The sequence below is a fragment of the Hyposmocoma kahamanoa genome, unplaced genomic scaffold, assembly GCF_003589595.1.
Source record: "Hyposmocoma kahamanoa isolate Upper Pololo Valley unplaced genomic scaffold, ASM358959v1 117, whole genome shotgun sequence".
In the NCBI taxonomy this organism is placed as follows: domain Eukaryota; kingdom Metazoa; phylum Arthropoda; class Insecta; order Lepidoptera; family Cosmopterigidae; genus Hyposmocoma; species Hyposmocoma kahamanoa.
The window spans coordinates 2,712,643-2,734,372 of NW_020653397.1; the positions used below are offsets into that span (position 1 = coordinate 2,712,643).

Consider the following 21,730-nt stretch of genomic DNA (forward strand, 5'->3'; position numbering starts at 1 on the left):
AAATATTGGAGCTGGTGATATTTTTCTCACAAATAAATTTAATAATAGGACATTTATAAAGTTCTTACCGATGCAAAGGGTAGTTTCTTTCGCTCTTCACTGTTGACTAGAGTATCTACATGTTGTAGTCTGTACCAAACGTAGTGCCCTGCTACAATTACAGGCACGCAAACAATAGTGATTAGGTTTTTTGATACAAAGTTACGCATCGACATTTTCGCTTCAAAATAATAATTGGCTAATCCAAAGGAACTTGAAGTATATTATGAACGTTATTATAACTCAATTTTTTTTGAATGGAATTATCCTATACGAATGACGATCTTTCATTCGTATATTTATTTTATAAACATAGCATTACTGCGGACTGTCACTGTCAAAACGCGTATGCTCAAAAGTTATGAAACTGATATTTTAATAAATTAATAATAAAATATTTTTATCACACTAGAGTGTTAATAAATTAGACGCAAATATTTTAAGTGTAGTTCAGCATCTCCTGAAACTGTAGCGCAATAATTTCAACTTTGTCTTTCATTGACTTACAATTATATGGACGTCGGGTCCGCGCTAAAAAGTGTGCAGTGCGGACTCCGCACTTGTAAGGCGCTAAAATCGTATACAGAGCGCCAAACTCCGCTTTAGTCTTCATTTGTTCGACTGACAGCGCGATACTGCGATGACATTACAATTTAAATTTCGAATAGGTTGACTTGGGACATTTTTTTCGTGGTTTTTGTATTAGACCCGTCGTCCATTTATTTGTAAGTCAATGTTGTCTTTTGACATTTTGTGTCGTCTGGTAAGAAAAAACATTTAACGCTCTATTTTACGACATACAATGTGAATTAGCCGCTATTACTGGTTTTGCCAACTTGCTTGTATTTAAAATAGCCCTGCTGTCTGTGCTAATAACGGTCGTTCTGCTAAATAGCGCTGTTTATTACGCACGAGAACAACAATTGAGATATAAATTCAACTCTTTTGAGTTAAGAACGGTCTAAAGTGTGAAGAAGTGGTGTCAAGCTTATGGTTCTTTAGGTACTTTCTGTACTTTTTATTTTACACGCGCTGCACACAACTTAAAGGTCTATCCACATATATCCGGACCGTGCCAGAGACGTGGACGGGCCATGCTCCGTCAGGGGTTTAAAAAATATCGGTGCTTATATTTTGTATGAACACGTTCACACATGTCCTTGTCCGGGCCGGCGTCGGGACGGACCCGCAGTTCATACAAGCTAGCACGCCCCGTACACGTCCCGGGCACGGCCCTAATGTGTGTGGATAGTCCTTTATCCACACGGCTAAATTATCCGCAGGTGATGCATAAGAAAGAAGTCGATGAACGCACCATGTCCGTTTTCACTTACAAATTGATATAAGCCAATAAAAATGCTTTTAATACAGAATGACCAATCACTGGCAATCACTAACAGAATGATTGTCAACTTAATTTAAGGAACACAATGTAATGAGAACACAGTTCAAAACACAACATGGTGGCAGCTCAGTGAAGAAGGCAAACGCTGCTAGTCTCTAAAAATCTCGAAGCTTATTTAGCAGGAGTGTTTGATACAATTTGTAAGTAATCCTAAACTTTTTTCTCATACTTTCCAATAAGAGTTTAGATGAAACATCTAGAATTTTTCAGGTAAACACCAATCAAATAAGCTTCATATAAAATTTACGATGACGTCTGAAGAAACCCAGATTTCCGAGGAACTGAAGGGATGTTACGAGAATCTTATTGTGATCGACATTGGCGCAAACCTGACGAATAAGAAATACGGCCGTGATCTAGATTCAGTAGTGCAACGGGCAAAAGATGCAGGTATGTTTTCACCAAGTTTTCAGTATCGAAAAGAACAGATTGTAACCATCTGAAATTGCATATGTAACACCACAACGTATAACGTATGCATGTATGTCGACGAATTATACATTAGCCCGCGAGATTGCGACAACGAATACCGCGTAAATTGAAATTTTACTACTCGTTTCTGTCATGTACGTGTACTATAATTTATGCAGTTGGAAGTTTCAGTTGCCAGTGCGAATGCTTAGGCATGTGATGCATCGATCGCGATCGATTTCACATTTCAGCTTAATCAGATTTAAATGATATAAACAATGTATAGCAAACTATAGGTAATTTTAGCCAAATTCGATATGGAATAATGTCAACAAACAAAAACAGTGCGTGCGAGTGCCTTTGAGGCACTCAAACTCACTCACTCTAAAACTCACTGAAAGGAACTCAAAGTCGCACTCGCAGGCGCTCAAAGGCACTCAAAGGCACTTGTAGGCACTCAGGGTTAGGTGCGGGCGCGTGTAAATCAAATGTACGCAGACGCTCGTTGCATTCACAGTGGCCGCGTGCTCCGGCTCCTATGTGACGGCGGGCGCGGGCGCGGGTGCACGCGCGCCTCTCAGGTAGAACTATTAGCTCGGTCTGCTCGTACCTTTTACCATGCTTGGTCTAGCCTCTGTTTGCGATTTCGACGCGTAGATCTACTCGCTCGTAGCAACTTCGGCACTGTGAAAGGGAAGACGCCAAGACCCGAGAGCCCGCGCCCGCCGAGTGTAGGCGCCTGGAGGTAAACTCCCGTTCTCCGTCTGACATCCGTCCGAAACAATTATTGTCAAATAAGTAATACTCGACCGAATTAAAAGACATGACACGAATGAAGCTTCGTACTTGACATGTTTGGTTGAGTAATACTTATTTGACAGTAATTGTTTTGGACGGATGTCGGACGGAGAACGGAAGTAGAACCCCTGCACTCTGAATGAACCCAAAGGCATTTGCAGGCACTTGCAGGTACTGAAAACCACTAAGGGCACTCGCAGGCACTTGCAGGCACCTAGCTTAAGTAAAGACTTGAAAACATTTCCACTATACCTGTTGAAGTCACAGCCTTTTACTCCGAACAGATTGTTACAGGCGAATGCTCCCAGTGAAGGAGGCTACCCAATGTTACACAACTTTAGTGTTGCGCTACGAATGCTCAGTTCTCCTTCATCGCTGTAATGTTTGCTTTTGTGACTGTTACATTACAAGCAAATGCTCGATGATTTTTTTTTACTTGAATTACTTCAAGTTTAAAATCGGAAATTGATGCTGGATGAGATAGGTAGTAAATTATAGTATAAAACATAATTAGATGCCTAACAAGTAAACAAAAAAAAGTCACTCGTCAAAATGTGAATACAGATGTGCTAAACCTTCTATTTTTAAAGGAATTGAAAAAGAAGGAGAAAAAATTTTCTACAATTTTAATTATCTGTTGCATAATATTAAAAATAAACAAACACTTCAACAACAACGCACCATAATGTAACAAATGCACTATAAAGACAAGAAAACAGTCGAGTTCGAGAAACGAAGCACAAATGTCATCTATGACACTACAAAATCATGGCACAAAAAATTATTAATTTATCATTTGCAAGATTTACAGCAAATTTTTATCAATAAATATTTATGTTAAGTAATAAGTGACAGTGCTAATTACAGATCTTCACACAGTTGGAACTGAATGTTTTTGATCTCGATTGTGGTGTCATAAAATTATTCACGACATTAAAGATAGTCTTTTATTATAGTTATTGTATTACATGAAATTAAGTCAAAATATACATACATTGCAAAATGTGAATTTATTGTTCAAAGTTTAATCAGACTACGGCTTGAATTGAAGTTCTATATCAAGCTACACAATGACGGCTCTTGTTCTAATGCACTGAAGGCGATATTCGGGCAAAAGTGTTAAAATTGCTCAATAAATAATAAAAAACGGAAAACTTTCAAACGTTTACATAATTTACAAAAACCACACACAGTCCTTGTGAAAAATCTCGGAGAAAAACTCCCTCTGCGTATTTTATAATTTTCTAAGAACTCGTTCTTCTTATCCTTCTAGAATTTTGCATTACATTAGTTATTATTTATGTATATATTTCAATTTACTCTACTATGTATAGAACTGTATGAAAAATTTTCTCATCTTTTTCCAATAGTTAATGTAACAATGTTCCTTTTTATTATTTCTGTTTATCTCGTTTGTCGCGCACAATTTTTACGTTTTAAATTACCGTGTAGAACTGTCAAATTGTTTTAAAATCGGTTTCATCTCAATAAAATACTTCCGCGGCCATTTATCTCGGTGCGACAAAAATGTGGTCTCACGGTACTTTGCAGCGTTAGCTATTGTGATAAAATTTAAAAATGGCGGTTTTATCACTCAAATTTGACAGCTAAATAATAGTCTTATCGCGGTGACTTGCAACGGGACATAATATGTGTCTTAATTATATCAAGGGTATTAATTATAAATTACGTTTAACTGTTCCATGTTAAGTTAAGCGTTATTGTTAAACTCTACATTAGTGCAATATTTATAAGTATGGGTCACAGACCACAATTAAAATCTTATTAATTTGGTGCCCCACTAGCCTTGATAAACAATTAAACTTTGAACTAGCAAATTAGGCCACTGCTGTTTTCGAACTGTGCTGCGTAGCTTTTCTATCAACATAGCTCCATCAAACATAAAACGTAGTGGTGTCTTGGTAATTGTAATATAAAATATTGTAATATTTATTTTTATTGAATGTCATGATTACATTTATCTATTTTTTTTGTGATAATACTCCACCAGTTTGTTAATTATTATTTCGACGTACTTCATCGATCGAGTGACTTACGTACCGGTGTTCACCCGGGACTTCAGAAATGGTGACACCATTTCTGAAATCCCGGGTTAAAAACTTTTGTGTATGTGCTACCGTCGTTGTTTCCGATTTCCATAACACAAGTGCTTTAGTTACTTATTTTGGGATCGGAGCAATGTATGTGACATTGTTTAATATTTATTTCGACTCATCCGAAGAACAGAGTCCGATGTGATTATACAACGAAAAGAGGATAAATACATAACCTCGTTATTCAAAATAAGACCTAGCTGTAGGTGTTCCCAGAATTTTATGTATCATTTCGTTTCGGAAATATAAAATCGAACAACGGTCGATTTGATATCCACAGTTAAGAACAACGTACAAAATATACGATGTCCTGAGAATAAGCAATCTTGCATATAGGTCTTTGTTCTTCGGATGAGTCGATTTATTATTCATACAAAGACGAACAAACACAAAGAATAATTACTTAGATTCGACTGGATTCGAACCAGCGTATTTCGCCTTACTTTTCTTCACTCAACTATGGCTGAGAGAGAAAAACGTCTAAGTTCTCACAAATGGTACTAAGGCAAATCAAGTAATTTTTTTAAATAATATCAAGTGACAGCCGAGACCACGAATGCGTGAAATTGATTACGACTTCAGAAAAACAGTTCTTCACGCATTAACTATATGCAGTCGAAACCGACTGCATGCAGTTAATACGTGAAGTATTTATCAGTGACCTCAACTGCATGAAACCGATAACGACATCAGGTATTAACTGCACCAAACTAGTAGAAACCGACTTCGTGCATCCGCGATCGACTGCATGCAGTTAATGCGTGAAAATGTTATCAGCTTCATGCAGCCAAGACCACGACTACATGGAATTTATAACGACATCAGGTATTAACTGCACCAAACTAGTAGAAACCGACTTCGTGCATCCGAGATCGACTGCATTCAGTTAATGCGTGAAAATGTTATCAGCTTCATGCGGCCAAGACCACGACTACATGAAATTGATAACGACTTCACACATTAACTGCATGCAGTCGAAACCGACTGCACGCAGTTAATGCGTGAAGTATTTATCCAAGACCTCGACTGCGTGAAATCGATTTAACTTCATGCAGTTGTGGTCTTGGCTGCATGAAGTTGATTACGACTTCACGTATTAACTGCAAACAACCAGTCAATCTGTTAGCAGCTTAAGGGTCGTATTCTAGAACTCTACTCAATGCTCAAGTCAGGATTGCAATTGAAACGCAAGCACTGGAAATACGACCCTAATGGCAGGGAGTTGAGTATGATTTCGAGTGCTTTAAACCATACTCAAATCCTGACTTGAGCATTGAGTAGAGTTCTAGAATACGACCCTTAGAGCGGTAACCATGTTGATGCGATATTTGCTGGTTCGAGTTAAGTTTTTCTTTGTGTTTATTCAATATATTATCACATCAATAGTAATTCCTATATATTTTTTTACAAACAGGAGTCCAGAAGATCATGGTCACAGGAACTTCAGTGAAGAACAGTAAAGAAGCATTGAGACTGACCCGTCTTTATCCGGGAACTATTTATTCAACAGCAGGTACGTATCTAAAATAATCATATTATGTCAAATTTAAAATAGTATAAAAGCTACCAACGTACAGTGTTTTGAGTGGTGTTGAGTGTTCAAGAACACTAATTTGTAGTGTTAAAACTCTTGTGAGGTGTTCTTGAATTGCGGTGGCACTAATAATATAATTATTTGTTCAGACAACAACGTGGTATGATCGAATAGTGTTGTATCTTACAAATTAACTTAAAAAACTTTGTTAGTGACAAAAATATAAAATAAAAATACAAGTCGAAATTATCTTTCACTCTTTCATCTCTTTTTATCTTAAACTCATATGAGACTATTTAATCAGGACCCGAATGAAAGACTTCATTACAGGCAGTTCATATCTGTCAGGTATGACCTGTAGAATGCTGTTGGTGCTGACCCGTCGTCTGCTGAGCAGTGACGCTGTTTTTTTTTGCGGATGATAGCGTAGAAGTCATCTACCGCGCCTCTGCAAACATGGTAAACGCACTACAGAAACGAGGCAGCCCCATCAACATTCTAAACCCATAATTATACTGGAGCCGTAGGGCACTAAGCGATCTTTTAGTATAATTGAATAACACTAGCGTATTTCAAAAACCCTTCGAATTAAAGGTGAATCTTCCTGCTGAATGAAAAGTTGCACATGTCGATATAAAGGTGATAGTCTGAACTTTAACTGGTTTTCAGAATTTACTTCTTTGATGATAGTCGCTACAGTTTATATTGATAACAGTATTCGTTAGTAAACAAATATTTTGTATGCCCGTAAAAATACACACAATTTCGTTACGAAAGAAGATATCCATAATATTAACCTTGGAACTAAGTCCAAACTCATGGTACCACGGTTATGGGAAATGTATACGTTTTTACAATAAGATTCTGGAGCATATATTAAGATTACCATTTCCTAAATTTAAAACATTTAAAGTATTTTAATTGAAAAGTCATATTACAAAATTGTAGACTACACGTTAGAAAAAGATGTATGGAAAGACACGAAGAGTCTATATTCCACACAAATATGATTTGAAAACATATTCTATAGCATTTAAGTTTATTTGAAAAGAGCAATCCCTAGAGTTTCTTGCTCGTTCTTCTCAGGGAGGTCAGCGTAGTGAACGAGCAGTAGCTTAAATGTGACGATTTCAAGTGTAAATTTATTTTACCTATGGAATAAATGATTATTTGACTATATACACGCTGTAACTGAACACGTAAAACGCTAAATCGGCAATACATTTAGGTACCTAATGCTAGTTGCGGCAGCTAGTCAAGGGAGGGAAGAATTATGTCAATTTCCTTTTTGATTTCCAGGGCTTCGAATTGATCTGCATTTCGCATCCTTAAACAATTTTAATCAACTCTGTTTTGCTTTCTATCATTCTGGTTACAAACATAACAATATCAAAAAACTAGAGAGCCCGAACAAGTTCTTGAATTTCATTATCTTGATTGTAAAACTAGATAGGCTACCTATGATAAGTTTATTTTCGATTTATCATTTTTATTAAGATTGTCAGGCATCTGTAATCTAGTTTTATTGGCTTATACACTTATCTACTATGACCGATAAAGTCAGCTATAAATTCTTATTAAGTTTGATGAGAAGTAATTTAAACATCCTTCTTATATTCAAACATGCATCATTCTTCTTTCAATAAAACTTAATGCAAATTGTACTATTTACGTGTACGGTAATAAATAATATATCAGTAAGGTAGACTTAATGTCCGGAATACACGAGACTAGTTTTTCAAACTAAGACAGCAAATTAGTACTAGTAAGCTAGCAAGCTAGTAACTCTGGCTTCATATATAATAATAATATGTAATATAATAAGTTTGTTTATTTTCTCCCAGAATATAGGTACGTATTATTATATTGTGTAAGATATCAAGAACATTACATAAAAACAAGAATTATACTATGAGAGACTGGTGCCTAAACTAGACGTAAGGTCTATATTTCAGGTCACCAGGATACCACCCCTTGGAAAATACAAATTTTCAACTTGAAATTATGTACTTGTACATGGACAATTGCGATAACTAAATTATCTACAATAATTAAACTAAAGTTTACAAAGAAAAAATATATAAAAATAAAAAGGCGAAGTATTGTTTGTTCAGTGTTAGTATGGTTAGTAATTGTTAGTGTATATGTGTGTTTTTAAGCGTGTGTGTAAATATATATAGGTGGGTGATTGTAGTGCATGTAATTTGTAATTATATGAGGGGATGTGAGTCTGCGAGGACGAGGGAATTATAATAAGATTAGACGAGTGATGGTATACAGTATATATATACAGAATTAGCTTAATTTCTAGGCTAGTGAGGAAGATAGTACGCTAGCGTCCCAAGCTGGGATAGTTCAATAAATTGGGGTTCTACATAGGGCGCACTATAAGTTTCCGGAACTGGCCACTTGCATAAATAATATTTAAAAAGTAATTACAACACTTGAAAATGGAACCTTTTGGCTGTAGAATACAGTTTGTTTCATCTGACTGTCCACTTATGTCATTCTTTCATGATGAGGGGTGCGATATAATAATTCCGCTTATATCTGGACAGGCTCGTTCCAAATGAAGAACAAGAAGAAATTGAAGACTTTTACCATGTTGTTTTGTCTTCGATGCTAATAAGGGTGTAGCGGGTCTAAAGCATCTTAATATTTTCAGGTGTTCACCCCCACGATGCAAAATCAATGGTAGAAGAAGAGATGTGGACTGAGCTCCAGCAAATAGCCAGCGCGCCGGAATGCGTGGCGGTTGGGGAATGCGGCTTGAATTACAGCAAAGACTTTTCCGAGCCAGCCGTACAGAGAGACGTCTTTAAGAGACAGGTGAGTTTAAATTGCTTTTCCATATTGGAATTGAATATAGAATAGATTTATTTCAGGCATAGACCCACATACATTGTTAGTAACATTTTCACTTAGAATTGGTTAGTATAATTTCTGAGTAAGTCGTCGTTTCCGATTTCCAAAACACAAGTAAGTGCTTTAGCTACTTTGGGATCAGAGCAACGTATGTGGTGTCTAATATTTTTTTATTATTTATTTATTTAATTATTTTCTTATATTAAAACAATAGAAATTAGTATAACAATACTAAGTAAAAATAACCCTGCGGATAGAAATTTTACAATATGCTTAAATATACCTCCCATGTAAGTTGTTGTAAGTCAAAATACTACATTTTGCTTTTTCACTTATTATAGGTTCCATGTTTGAAAGTAAACATAACACTAAGTGGTTTCTTTACTTTTGAATATGGAACCTGTAATATACATAAAAAATGATATATTTATATTGACTTACAATTATATGGACGTCGGGTCCGCGCTAAAAAGTGTCCACACTTGTAAGGCGCTAAAATCGTATACAGAGCGCCAAACTCCGCTTTAGTCTTCATTTGTTCGACTGACAGCGCGATACTGCGATGACATTACAATTTAAATTTCGAATAGGTTGACTTGGGACATTTTTTTCGTGGTTTTTGTATTAGACCCGTCGTCCATTTATTTGTAAGTCAATGTATATTTAAGTTAATTAAAAAGCAAAAAACGATATTTTGACTTACAACTTATGTGGGAGATATCGCAAATAAGCATTGATAACATACAGGTAAAGTGAGGTTATAGAATTGAGATAAATACACAAGTGCGACATCGTGTTACTTTGAGCCGTCGATAAGTAGGTCATATTCACATCACTAACCTATTTAAAGATATTAGTAGAATAATGAAACCACGAAACACATTTTATAAACAAATGACCAATAAATATTTGGTAACTTGCTTGACTGGTAAAAAATGAAAGAGATGATAATATTCTTCACGGACGCACAGCTTGTGTTGAATAGACCGAAATCGAAATGGATTGAAAATTTTGTTAATTTTAAAATTGAAACAGAAACTTGAAATTTGATAAAAGAAGGATGGCGAAAGCTGACCCAAAATCAACGACGCGCCGTTCGTGGACTTTGCTAATATAATTTTACGTTTTAGTTTATGTCTAGTTATTAATATATTTTTGTATATTTTTAGAAGTCGGGAATAAAGAAATTGCAAAACAATCTATTTTAGAATAGATGCAAGAACACAACACAAATTATTTCAGTTCGACCATAGATCAGGTAACGTTCTTGTACGTACTTTTCATTTTAAGCAAGATTGAATGTTTACCTACCAATATTTTAATATTGGTTATTTTATAGTACAAATGTAAAACATTAAAGCCATAAAATACCTAATCAAATAATCAATTAAACAATAATGGCATAAAGTAAAAATAAAACACAATGTGACAAAAATTGTTAGACAATATTTAAAATGCTAGATACGAAAATTAGCAAAGGCACGTTTAGACAAGAGGCCTCTTGCCAATGTCAGTGTCATTTTGAGATTGAGAACAGTGTGACTATTTGTGGCAGATTTCTGCCATTTAGGAAGAAGTTGCTGTTATTTATTATTTTTAGGAACGAATTGAAAACTTGTTCTTTTCTGCTACTACGAACAAATATTCGAAATACAGTAAAATGTTATAAACATAACCTATATCAAGTTTATAACCCCAGCTTCTACAGGCTGTACTCAATTAGCATTTTTGATGCTTTGATAATGAATCACAAGTATTGATAGGTCTCTTTAAAGCACGTCGTCACAAAATGTCACAAAATACACGGGATGTCGCCACCCTTCTTTTACAACATTAAGGTAAGAACGTTCTTCCCAATTAAATTCATCCAACATCTGAATTAGGGGTGGATAGTTAGGAATAACTTGTTCTCTTTTTAACGGACTTTAAAAAACATAATCTCAGTACAGACAACTAAAAAAACCGATCTCAAAAGTACGTGGAATTACATATAATTACCAAGTTTTATTGAAATCGGTTATCGGAAAGTGCGCAAACCCGGATTCATCCCCTAGTTGCAGCTCAACTGTGAGCACTGAAAATCATACTCAAGTCCTTGCCATAAGGGTCGTATTTCCAGTGCTTGAAATCATATTCAAGTCTGCTCAAATCCTGACTTGAGCATTGAGTAGAGTTCTAGAATACGACCCTTAGAGTCGTATTCCAGAACTCTACTCAATGCTCAAGTCAGGATCTGAGTACGATTTCAAGCACTGGAAATACGACCGTAATGGCAGAGACTTGAGTACGATTTCGAATGCTTTAAACCATACTCAAATCCTGACTTGAGCATTGAGTAGAGTTCGAGAATACGACCCTAAGTGTAATTTTCGTAGTATGATTTTCTACGACTTTAAGTGTAATTTAACAGCTCAGCGGAGCCTTGCTCTGCTTCAAACTGCTTTTGGCGATGAAGCTCCATGCAAGACGACTATTTATAGCTGGTTTCCAGAATTCAAACGCGGTCGTGTGAATCTCAGTGACGAATTTCGTGATGGTCGTCCGTCCACTGTTGTGAACAACAAAAACATCGATGCTGTGCGCCGTATGATCAAAACAGACAGGCATGTGACATACTATGAGATTCGGGCATCTTTAGGCATAGGCATGTGTCAAATACAATCAATACTACACAAACATTTGGGTGTGAAAAAGCTGTGCCCTCGGATTCCACACAATTTGACTGAGGCTCAAAAAACGGATCGCGTCTCTTGGTGCAATGCCATGCTTACCAGATTCAACGAAGGGGCGTCAAATTTGGTGTGGGACATAGTAACAGGTGACGAAACATGAATTATAGTTATGATCCTAAAACAAAGCAGCAACGAGCGTGTGGCTCTTTCGAGGTGAATCGACACCAATCAAAGTGACGCGCGCGCAAAGTGCCTCTAAGCGGATGATTGCTTCTTTTTTTTAATAAAACTGGACACGTGGCTACATTGATACACGACCATTTGTTTGCCGGAAGTTATTGACAAACTCCGTAAAAATAACCGCAAACGCCGTATCATCTTGCACCACGATAATGTCAGTTCTCACAGGGCTAGACAGACAAATGAATTTTTGAAGGTGAACAACGTTGACCTTATGAGCCATCTCGCGCACAGTCCCGACCTGGCAACTTGTGAATTTTGATTTATTTTCAAAAATTAAGAACCATTTACGCGGTCAACGATTTTCATCACCTGAAGAGGCTGTCGAAGAGTACGAAAAGTATGGTTCAGAGATTGTCACGGAGGAGTGGCATAAATGTTTTCAAAATTGTTTCATTCGTATGAAAAAGTGCATTTACGCTAACGGAGAATATTTTGAAAAACAATAAATTCATTTCTGACCATTGATAGTATTTTTTTCTTATTCGTTCTGGAAACTTATAGTGCGCCTCACGTATCGTGTATATTATATTTATCATGTATATTATACGTTCAATATTTTAACGTAAAGAAATCACTTAATGTTATGTTTACTTGCAAACATAGAACGCTTAGAATAATAACGCATAGAATGATAGTTTCATATCAAACGAACTGTCACAAGTGAGGCAAAAATCAAATTCATGTAGGCTAGTTTTAGTAGTTAGTTCATTTTCGGTTTTAGTGAATATTTATATAAAAATAGAAGTTGAAACGCGTTACTTCCTTGTGGAATGTGATGTTAGTATCTATGTATTTTGTTTGTCTGACGTATTTTTACACTCATTTACCGCATATTTCGTCATTTTTAGCTAAAATTCTGGAGCTGTTCGCGGTGCAAGTTGACCTTGAGCACTGAAGGCCCGCCCGCTCGTGTAGGCCCTTTGGGAGCGCTTCAATTTGCCTCACTTAGCGTGTGCGGGCTAGGTTTCTATGCGTTATTATTCTAAGATGGAACGTATAATATACAAAAGAATATATTAAAGTCAAAAAGCAAAAGAATTGTATTTTTCTCAAACATGCTCGGAAATGTTTGCATTACTTTCAAAAAACGAACACGGAAAGTTTGTCATTTATGGACCGTGCGACTTCTTCCCGGCCAAGGCCTGCAAAGTATGAAAATCCATTACTGTCCTCTTCTCTAAACTTTTAAATCTACCTACTAATAATGAACTATGTAAACAGGCAAAAGAAAAACTCATACAGCCAACTGCCCAGAGTTCATAACTGCGAGAATTAAAAATACCTACCCGTACCGCTTACTTTAAAAAAAAAAGAAAATGGCGGTAACATTTAGACTATAGTGTTCTGGTATTCATTTTTACTCGTATTAATACAAAGCCTCGCGCTCGTCCTTGTAACTCATACTCGTCCAGCAATCCTTTTCTTCCCGGCCTCTGCAATAATGTGCTATTAACTTACAACAACTTACATGGGAGGTATCGATTAATGATCCCTATGACTTTTCGGACTGTCATTTCTCGGATTCGGAAATGATTTTTTTTTTCTTCTTTCCATAAAGGAAAAGGCAAAGGTTTTACACCATACAGCCAAGTCTTGGTACATTATTTTTGAGCAATGTCTTCGTTTAATTGTTTCTGTAAATATGGCCGCCACAAGGAGGATAGGCAATTTGAGGCGGCGTGTTTGGATTGACTCGGGATTCCTTAGAACGGGCCGATACGTGATTTTAGTTCGAGATTCGTATAATTTAATCTTCGATTAAGGCACAATAGCACTATCCTATTCCACTTTAAACTAGATTTCACAAAATAATTGAAAGTCAAAATAAAAACGACACTTTTCCCTCCAAAAGACCCAGAGCGAATCCGATTCGGAAATGATAGGAATCGGACGTAGTGCGCAAATTCTCTTATATTCTACTGTTACATTCCTATTTACATTGAGTTACGGCTGCATTCAATATAAAATATTGAACATTAATTAATAAATATAAACTGCATTTCAGAGTCATACAATAGTGGTGGCATATAAAAAAGTCTGTAGTTCAGCTAAATGACTCGGTGGCCTCTCAATCTTGAGAAGAACTATTGTAGAATTTATACCAATGCAATGCAACAAATTAACCCGGGGCACTACTCAAAACACCCGGATCGGAGGCAATTTAAAACAAATAATCAGGAAAACAAAAGGAGTCAGTAATCATGGCAACGTAAAGAGCCCAAAACGCTGAAGTAATATCATTTCCAAACATCATTAAAAATAACAAGTTTTCACATCTCAAGTAAACGGAAACCAACTTCCTATCTTACCACGTGTGGTATAACAACTTGTGCAATACAATAAACTTGTTGTAATAAGTAGGTGAAACATCTGATTATTATCCAACGGAATGTTGGAATTTTTACGCCTTGGTGGGCTGTGTTGTATTATGTTTGTTACATAATCTTTTGGTAAGACGCTAAATGTATACACTGGGTCTTTGAAGGAACTTTTTTTGTTATTTTTATTGAATATCATAATGTTTAGGACATTAAACAATTTTTTCGGACTATATGACTATTTTTTTTTAATGACACTTGACAACTTCGAGTATGAAGCTTCATTCGCATCATGCGTCTTTTATTTTGATCGAGTGCTACATAATATTATATTATAGCTGTAAATTGCCTCCGTGGCCGAACGGTTACCATGCCGGACTGCCACGCAGAGGTCCCAGGTGCGATTCCCGGCCGGGAGAAATATTTGTATGGCCTACATTTATTTCTCTTCTGAGTTTGGGTGTAATTTGTGATTGTCTATGTGTGTGTCCATGGCACCCGCGAGAAATGCTGACACTTAAACTTGGAAGTTGCGTGTACCTGTAGTTTCTTGCACCCACACCCTTCAAAAACGGAATGCAGTAATGCTCATATTCATTCATCACTCTTACTTTAATATGAGGCGACAATTTAAGGGACAACGAAACAAAAGAATTTGAGTTACATTTTTAACCGACTTCAAAAAAGGAGGAGGTTCTCAATTCGACTGTATGTTCTTTTTTTTTTTTGTATGTATGTTACGCGATAACTCCGGTATTTGTGAACCGATTTTCATGATTCTTTTTTTTGTTGGAAAGGGGGTATTTCCATAGTGGTCCCATTTCGTTTTGAAAAAAATCATCCACCTCAAAGGGTGGCTGTTCACGCATGAAGATTCATTTTTATAAATAGCGCCTAACTTTAATTTAGGAGCAATTACTTTTAGCAATTATTTAGTTGATTTTGCTATTTCTCCAATTCAATGCGTTTTTCTCTCGATATACTTTGAGTAGTGTACTAGTGAGAACCTATTTTTATTATCTCCAATATCAAGTCCTGTACAGTGGCGAACTATACAGGATATTTATTATATTATACGGGATATTTCAATGAAACTTAGCAAATAGACGTAATTCCACGTACTTTTGAGGTCGGTTTTTTTTAGTAAGTACTCTGTACTGAGATTATATAATTTCAATTTATGTAGAACATAATAACAAAAGTCAAAAACATTGTTAGTGGCTAAAACGGTAACCTGAAAAGCCAAGAACAAAAAAAAATTTGAATTTGAATTTTCACTAAAATTAGAATGTTGATTTTTGACGTCGACCTCGTGTTCATTTGTTTCTAGGGGAATTCCAATTTTAATTATTTGTTACAGTCATTGTGATAAGATTGATTTTTGTTTGCCTTGCTACATCTAAAACTGAAATCGGGCAGAAATCTTTGTTACCATTTTTACCTTAGTTCAACTAAGCTAGTGACCGCTCGCTTTGTACGCATTGTGGTATAATAAACCATATAATAGGCCCTGTACGTACCTGTGTACTCAATTGACTCATTCAGGGATTGAATGTAGGCCACAAACTCCGTGTCACCTTATATTCCATTGACTCATTTTATCAGTGTACCTAAATTGCGCGTGCGTTCATGATCTTCTTTTATAATGTTGACGAATTGTTGTTATCAAATAGAGGTCATTATGAGGTGAAAAAGTTATTTTCATGCACGTAAATAATATGATTGCATGTAGGCTAACTTGACTATAAAATAAAGATAAAGATAAATTGATTTCTGTATAAAATATTAACCTAAATACATACATAAATCTTATTAAATAACCTATTATTTACATATATGCGCCAAATTGTCGCAAACAATGAAATTATTTTAAGTTTACATTGCTTTAATTAAGGTTAGTAGTGCAAGTTAATCTAGGTGATACCTAAACTAAGTAAAATTGTTTACTTGTGTCTTAGGTACCTAAATTGGTGATTATAGCATAACGGTTAGTCAACATATTTTGTTCAATAACAATAAATTACAATAATACATAAATCTTAATTATAATAGCTGGCGTCTTAATTATATTTATATTACTTAAAAACTGATATAAAATTTTCAGTGTGATATAATAAAATATAATACATAATATAACAAAATATAGGTTCGATGGTTCGAATCCGGGCTTGCATTCTAAGTTTTTCGGAAGTTATGTGCGAAAAGACTTGTACGGAATCAGCACGGAGCTTGGTACTTACTTTATTCCCAGAAAAAATTGACCACTCTCGTTTTTTTTATAGATAAAGAGCTTAGCAACATAATAAAAAAAAATAGTGTCAGCTGCATTTTTGTTTTAAAAAGTGTGGTAGATATGCTAAATGAATTACCAGGAAGAGTCCAAAAAGCAGCAACACTTAAACGCGAAAATATTCAAAATCTTATGCCGGGTGCACGAGTCTTCACTTGCTTCGCTTGCTTGCGTTGGCTGGGTCACGGCGTAGAAATCTGCCTTCCACGCAAAGGCGTTCTCGAGTCTCCCGCTTTGCATTGTGGAGAGACTTGCGCTCATGCGCGGCGCCTTGCCTTTGTTTTGGTTTTATTGGTCGCGTGGACGCTGCTCCTCCGCAAACGTCGCGTGGAAATATCAAACATGCTAGATATCAAACACACGCACCGTAAAGAAATCCAACGCAAAGCTAGCGGCCGGCGCCAGCGAGCAACTCGTGAACAAGGCACAAGACAGATCTTTGCGTATGCGCGAAACGAGTCACGGAAGCAAGCGAAAAACGTAAGTAAAGAACTCCTGCACCGGTGCACCCGGCATTAATTATAATTGGCTAATTAAATTGCAACAAGAATGACGTTGACATCCGTTCTGTCAATATTTTTTTTGGCATAGGCCATCCGTTCCGTTTCGTGGGATTGCGTTCCGTTTTACTTTATATGGTATTAAAAATCTCTAACGATTTTCTGGAATTTGCAGGTCAAACATAGTCTGTTTTTAGTTCAGACTTTATAGATTTTGAGAGTTCTTTAGAAAAAAAACCAACTAATAGCCTGGTTATATTTTTCCTTTTATTTTAGAATCACTAAAGGAACTGCTTTATTTTGAAATTTACCATAAGATTTTCGGTGAAACAAGACGTTTGTTAGAACAATTTGCAAAGTAATTTAATGACGTTTGAGAAAATCTCAAATAGCATTGGGCCCACGTGGGAACTACAGCTGAAGCTCTCTCGCTATGAGAGGAGGCTTGTGCTCAGCAGCGGAACTGTGGGCTAAGCTCACATTGCTGCTTGGCGGCAGAAATAAGTACTTCCCTGGATGACCAATTTCACATTTTTTTCTATGATACCACGTGACGGGACGAACGAGTCGTGGGCCTGGTGGTAAATGACACACCTGTCTATAACAGTTGCTGTGCTACTTAGAGCTTTAAATCGCAAAGATCTTAAGGGCATTGCCACTGCGCCCGTCACCCTGAGATTTAAGTTGACAAGTCTCATGTGAGTCTCATGTGCTTGTAATTTCAACAGCACCCTTACCCTTCGAAACCGGAGAGCATTACTGCTTGGCGGTAGAAATAGGTAAGGTGTCTGTACCTCTCAGGACGAGAGGTACAGACTAGACTAGACGAGAGGCTCCACCTATACAATTGCTTTGTAATTGCATATAGACAGGGTAATCATATTCCAATAGGTGAAGCGTCTAATTGAGTTAAGGGTACTTATATATAAGATGGTACGTAACACTGAGACATTAAACTTTTAATTACAGATAGAAATGGCCTGCGGTCTTCGCAAACCTTTAATCGTACACGAAAAAGAAGCTCAAGACGACGTAATAAAAATCCTAGACGATTTCGGAACAAGATTACCTGCGGTCGTTATCCATTCGTTCACGGGCACTGTGGAACAAGGCCTTAAGTATATAGAGAAAGGGTTTTACATTGGTATAACTGGGTATATTTGTAAGGACAAGTCCGATGGAGGTATACGACGGTTGCTTTCGGAGAGAATGCTCCCGTTGGATAAGTTGCTCGTGGAAACTGATTCGCCGTTTATGTACCCAAATATGAGAGCTTCGAAATTGCCGCTGCACGTCAAAGATTCGTTGACTGAGAGGTTAGTGTAACCAGGGGAAATAAATCATCGAATATATAACCAGAAATAGACGAAATGTCATTTAATTTGTTTGAAAACTATTCTGCCAAATCAAACTGCGCTCCTGTTGGCCAGCCCGAATTCGAAACAATTGACGGGTGACGTCAATTGTTTCACTTCAAAAAGACCAGTTTAACCATTGACTTACAATTATATGGACGTCGGGTCCGCGCTAAAAAGTGTCCGCACTTGTAAGGCGCTAAACTCGTATACAGAGCGCCAAACTCCGCTTTAGTCTTCATTTGTTCTACTGACAGCGCGATACTGCGATGACATTACTATTTAAATTTCGAATAGGTTGACTTGGGACATTCTTTTCGTGGTTTTTGTATTAGACCCGTCGTCCATTTATTTGTAAGTCAATGAGTTTAACCGATGAAATGTGACTCTGTTTGTTTTGTAATTAGATGTTTTGCTGTTTTTCCCACACCACCGAATGGTACAGTCGCCCATTGTTAAGAGATATTATCTTTATTACAATAAATACAGAATAGTTTTGTAATGTACGGAGACGTACACACAGGTTAGTTGTTGCTGTACTATTTCAGCTTTCTAACTTGTGATTTCAGTGCAAACTAGAGTTGATATTTAAAAATGATGTAAGCCCATTTGCCTGATAAGTTGCCAGGGATGGACGGCCCTTATTTCGTCTCTATTTCTGGTTATATATTCGTTATTGCACACGGGCGAATACATAATAATACAAAAAAGTTAAAATAACAGGTACAATATATTGCTAAATAGCAATCTCTTCTGAAGTTAATTTATTAAATAAAAACAAATATTAAAAAGAAAAACACAAATTTACAATCTGAAGATAAGCAATAGGCTTCGTCAATAATAATGTACCAAAAACACAAGAACCTGGTTTTACAAGAGATTTCTTCAAACGTTTCTAATTAAAAAATAATCCATCCTGTATCATGTCTGTCTCAAAAGTTACCATTACACTACTACTACTTATACTTTGCTAAATAGCAATCTCTTCCAGGCAACCTACAAATAAATAAATTGAAGTAGGATTATATAAAACACAATAATTATTACTATTTACAACACACAACATTGGAAACAGGTAAGAATTGGTGAGAATAATAATTAGAGTATAAGACACTTCCCTCGGGAAGACTCTGCGATTAGGTAGGAACTCAGGCTATGGGAGAGGCGATGGTTTAGTGCGAGTTAGTGGGACGTTTTTTTTTTTTTAACGCTCACAATCGACATAGCCCCGCACTAGGGAAACCCTGTGTCGCGGGTGCCATGGACACACACATAGACAACCACAAATTACACCCAAACTCACGAGAGAAATAAATGTAGGCCATACAAATATTTCTCCCAGCCCGGGAATCGAAACTGGGACCTCTGCGTGGCAGTCCGGCATGGTAACCGTTCGGCCACGGAGGCAGTTCTGTTTAACGGGCTGATGTGTTTGGATTTTTAACCTATGAATAAATAGTCTTCTTTCATATTCCAGGTCAATGAACTTCGTAAACCGTTACTGCACTTTCCAGCGAAACGAGCCATGTGCCTTGCCAGCCATAGTGGAGCTCATAGCAGGATTCTTAGGTCAGAAACCGGAGGACGTCGCGCTTGCCACTGCCTTCAACGCCTTGAAGCTGTTCGGGCTGAGCCAGTAGGTTTACGCAACTTCATAGTCACTGAATTAAAAAAAAATGCCCACGATAAAATGCCTACCGAGCTTGAAAGTAAAATAAATTATATATCCTTCTAAACCCAGGAACCTATAATGGGAATAGCTAGTATGTCCATAATTTTGTATGAAAAACGTACTGCCTTATTTGTCATAACTAACGCATTAGCATTGCGCTAACTAAGGTTTTTTCTTAACAAACACGTCAATTACTCTGATATTACTTAATAAAACAAACTAAATGACATATATTTAGTAGTAATGATACGGCTTGGCGGCCTAGTGGGGAGAGTCTGCTTGCGAACCCTGTGGTCGCAATTTCACATCCGGCTTAATTAGGTTTGTTTTTTTTTTAGAAATTTGTTGAAGCACCTATATGATTTAACCATTCGTTTTTAATTCAAAAATGCGTTTATTTTTTATTTTACATATTTAAACCTTCATATTATTAATATTTAAATGTAATATTACGATACTCGTTGCCTATAGCATTGCTTATACCGGTTAGGGGGTTATATCGTCGGGGATAATGCGCGTAACGAATTACGCGTAACTAGCATTTGATTATGAGTCTCCATTTCGGTAATTTAGTCGCCAAATCAAGTTAGTGTGGTTTACGGGAATATATTGTTTTCATTCCGTAGACAATATAAATTAATGCTTATTGTGCAAAAATGAGTGTCGTCCATTTAAATAACAAAGTAATAACGTTAAATCCGATACGCGCTTTTTACCAATGCTACATACGCGGATTTCTTTACAATTCATTAGTGTTTTCGTTCCGAATCACAGAAATACCTATAGGACCTTATAGTACTTATAGGTCAGAATAAAAATTAAGAAGCAGACCTGGAAGAAGGTGTAGACAACATAAATTAACGTTTACTGTTTAAAAATGAGTGTCGTAATGATTGAAATAACAAAGTAATGTCGTTAAATCCCTTGGAACGCGGATTTGCACCATCGTCGACCATAATATGTTTAAATAATGAATTTCGCTAAAAATCTGGATAACTTTAGTTATGATAGATGGGCAGCGTGTTTTTCTAAATATCCTATGACTATGTAGAATAAATATATGGCGCTAAATATGAACGCATGCAATATTTTTACGTGATCATGGGAATTATAATGGGTTAGAATGACTTAACACTGTATATGGGATCTTACAAGGATATTGCACTGCTATTATAATATAACAGTGTTGTAACTCAAAATACGTAGAAATTAATATTATACGCGTCAATAAAACTGTACTTAGAATATTGTAAACAACAATTAAAATGCATGTGTCTACTTAACTTAAAATGAAACAAAGTTTAAATGAGCTACTTTTGGAAAAACAGTTCTTGCTCATAATTTATGAAATTAGTTTTCGCTTTTTTTTTTCAAATATGTTTGGCTACTTGGTAGTCGTTTAAATGTTTGTAATAAACAATGACCTATAAACATTTTATTATAATCTTTGACGGGAAATTAGTAATTGCGTTTTCATAGATTCTGAAAAATACGCTTTTTGAGTTAACACACTA

The 21,730-nt window shown here is 36.3% G+C and overlaps 1 protein-coding gene across 1 annotated transcript; it reads left to right on the plus strand.

Annotated features, from left to right (window-relative positions):
* The first annotated feature begins 1,506 nt into the window (after positions 1–1,506).
* On the plus strand, positions 1,507–21,616 carry LOC113239927 (3'-5' ssDNA/RNA exonuclease TatD). The gene is made up of 6 exons (XM_026477087.1): positions 1,507–1,584; positions 1,655–1,834; positions 6,182–6,280; positions 8,967–9,130; positions 18,159–18,505; positions 20,022–21,616. Exons 2-6 carry the CDS (start codon positions 1,693–1,695, stop codon positions 20,182–20,184), a joined length of 915 nt encoding a protein of 304 aa, XP_026332872.1. The 5' UTR covers positions 1,507–1,584; positions 1,655–1,692; the 3' UTR covers positions 20,185–21,616.
* Positions 21,617–21,730: the final 114 nt, after the last annotated feature.

What these genes read in the sequence shown, in the direction of transcription:
- LOC113239927 (XM_026477087.1), top strand. Translation starts at nt 1,693, where the DNA reads ATGACGTCTGAAGAAACCCAGATTTCCGAGGAACTGAAGGGATGTTAC. An exon ending in GAGACGTCTTTAAGAGACAG is followed by an intron (nt 9,131 to 18,158) that starts GTGAGTTTAAAT and finishes TTTTAATTACAG; the next exon opens with ATAGAAATGGCCTGCGGTCT. An exon ending in AAAGATTCGTTGACTGAGAG is followed by an intron (nt 18,506 to 20,021) that starts GTTAGTGTAACC and finishes TTCATATTCCAG; the next exon opens with GTCAATGAACTTCGTAAACC.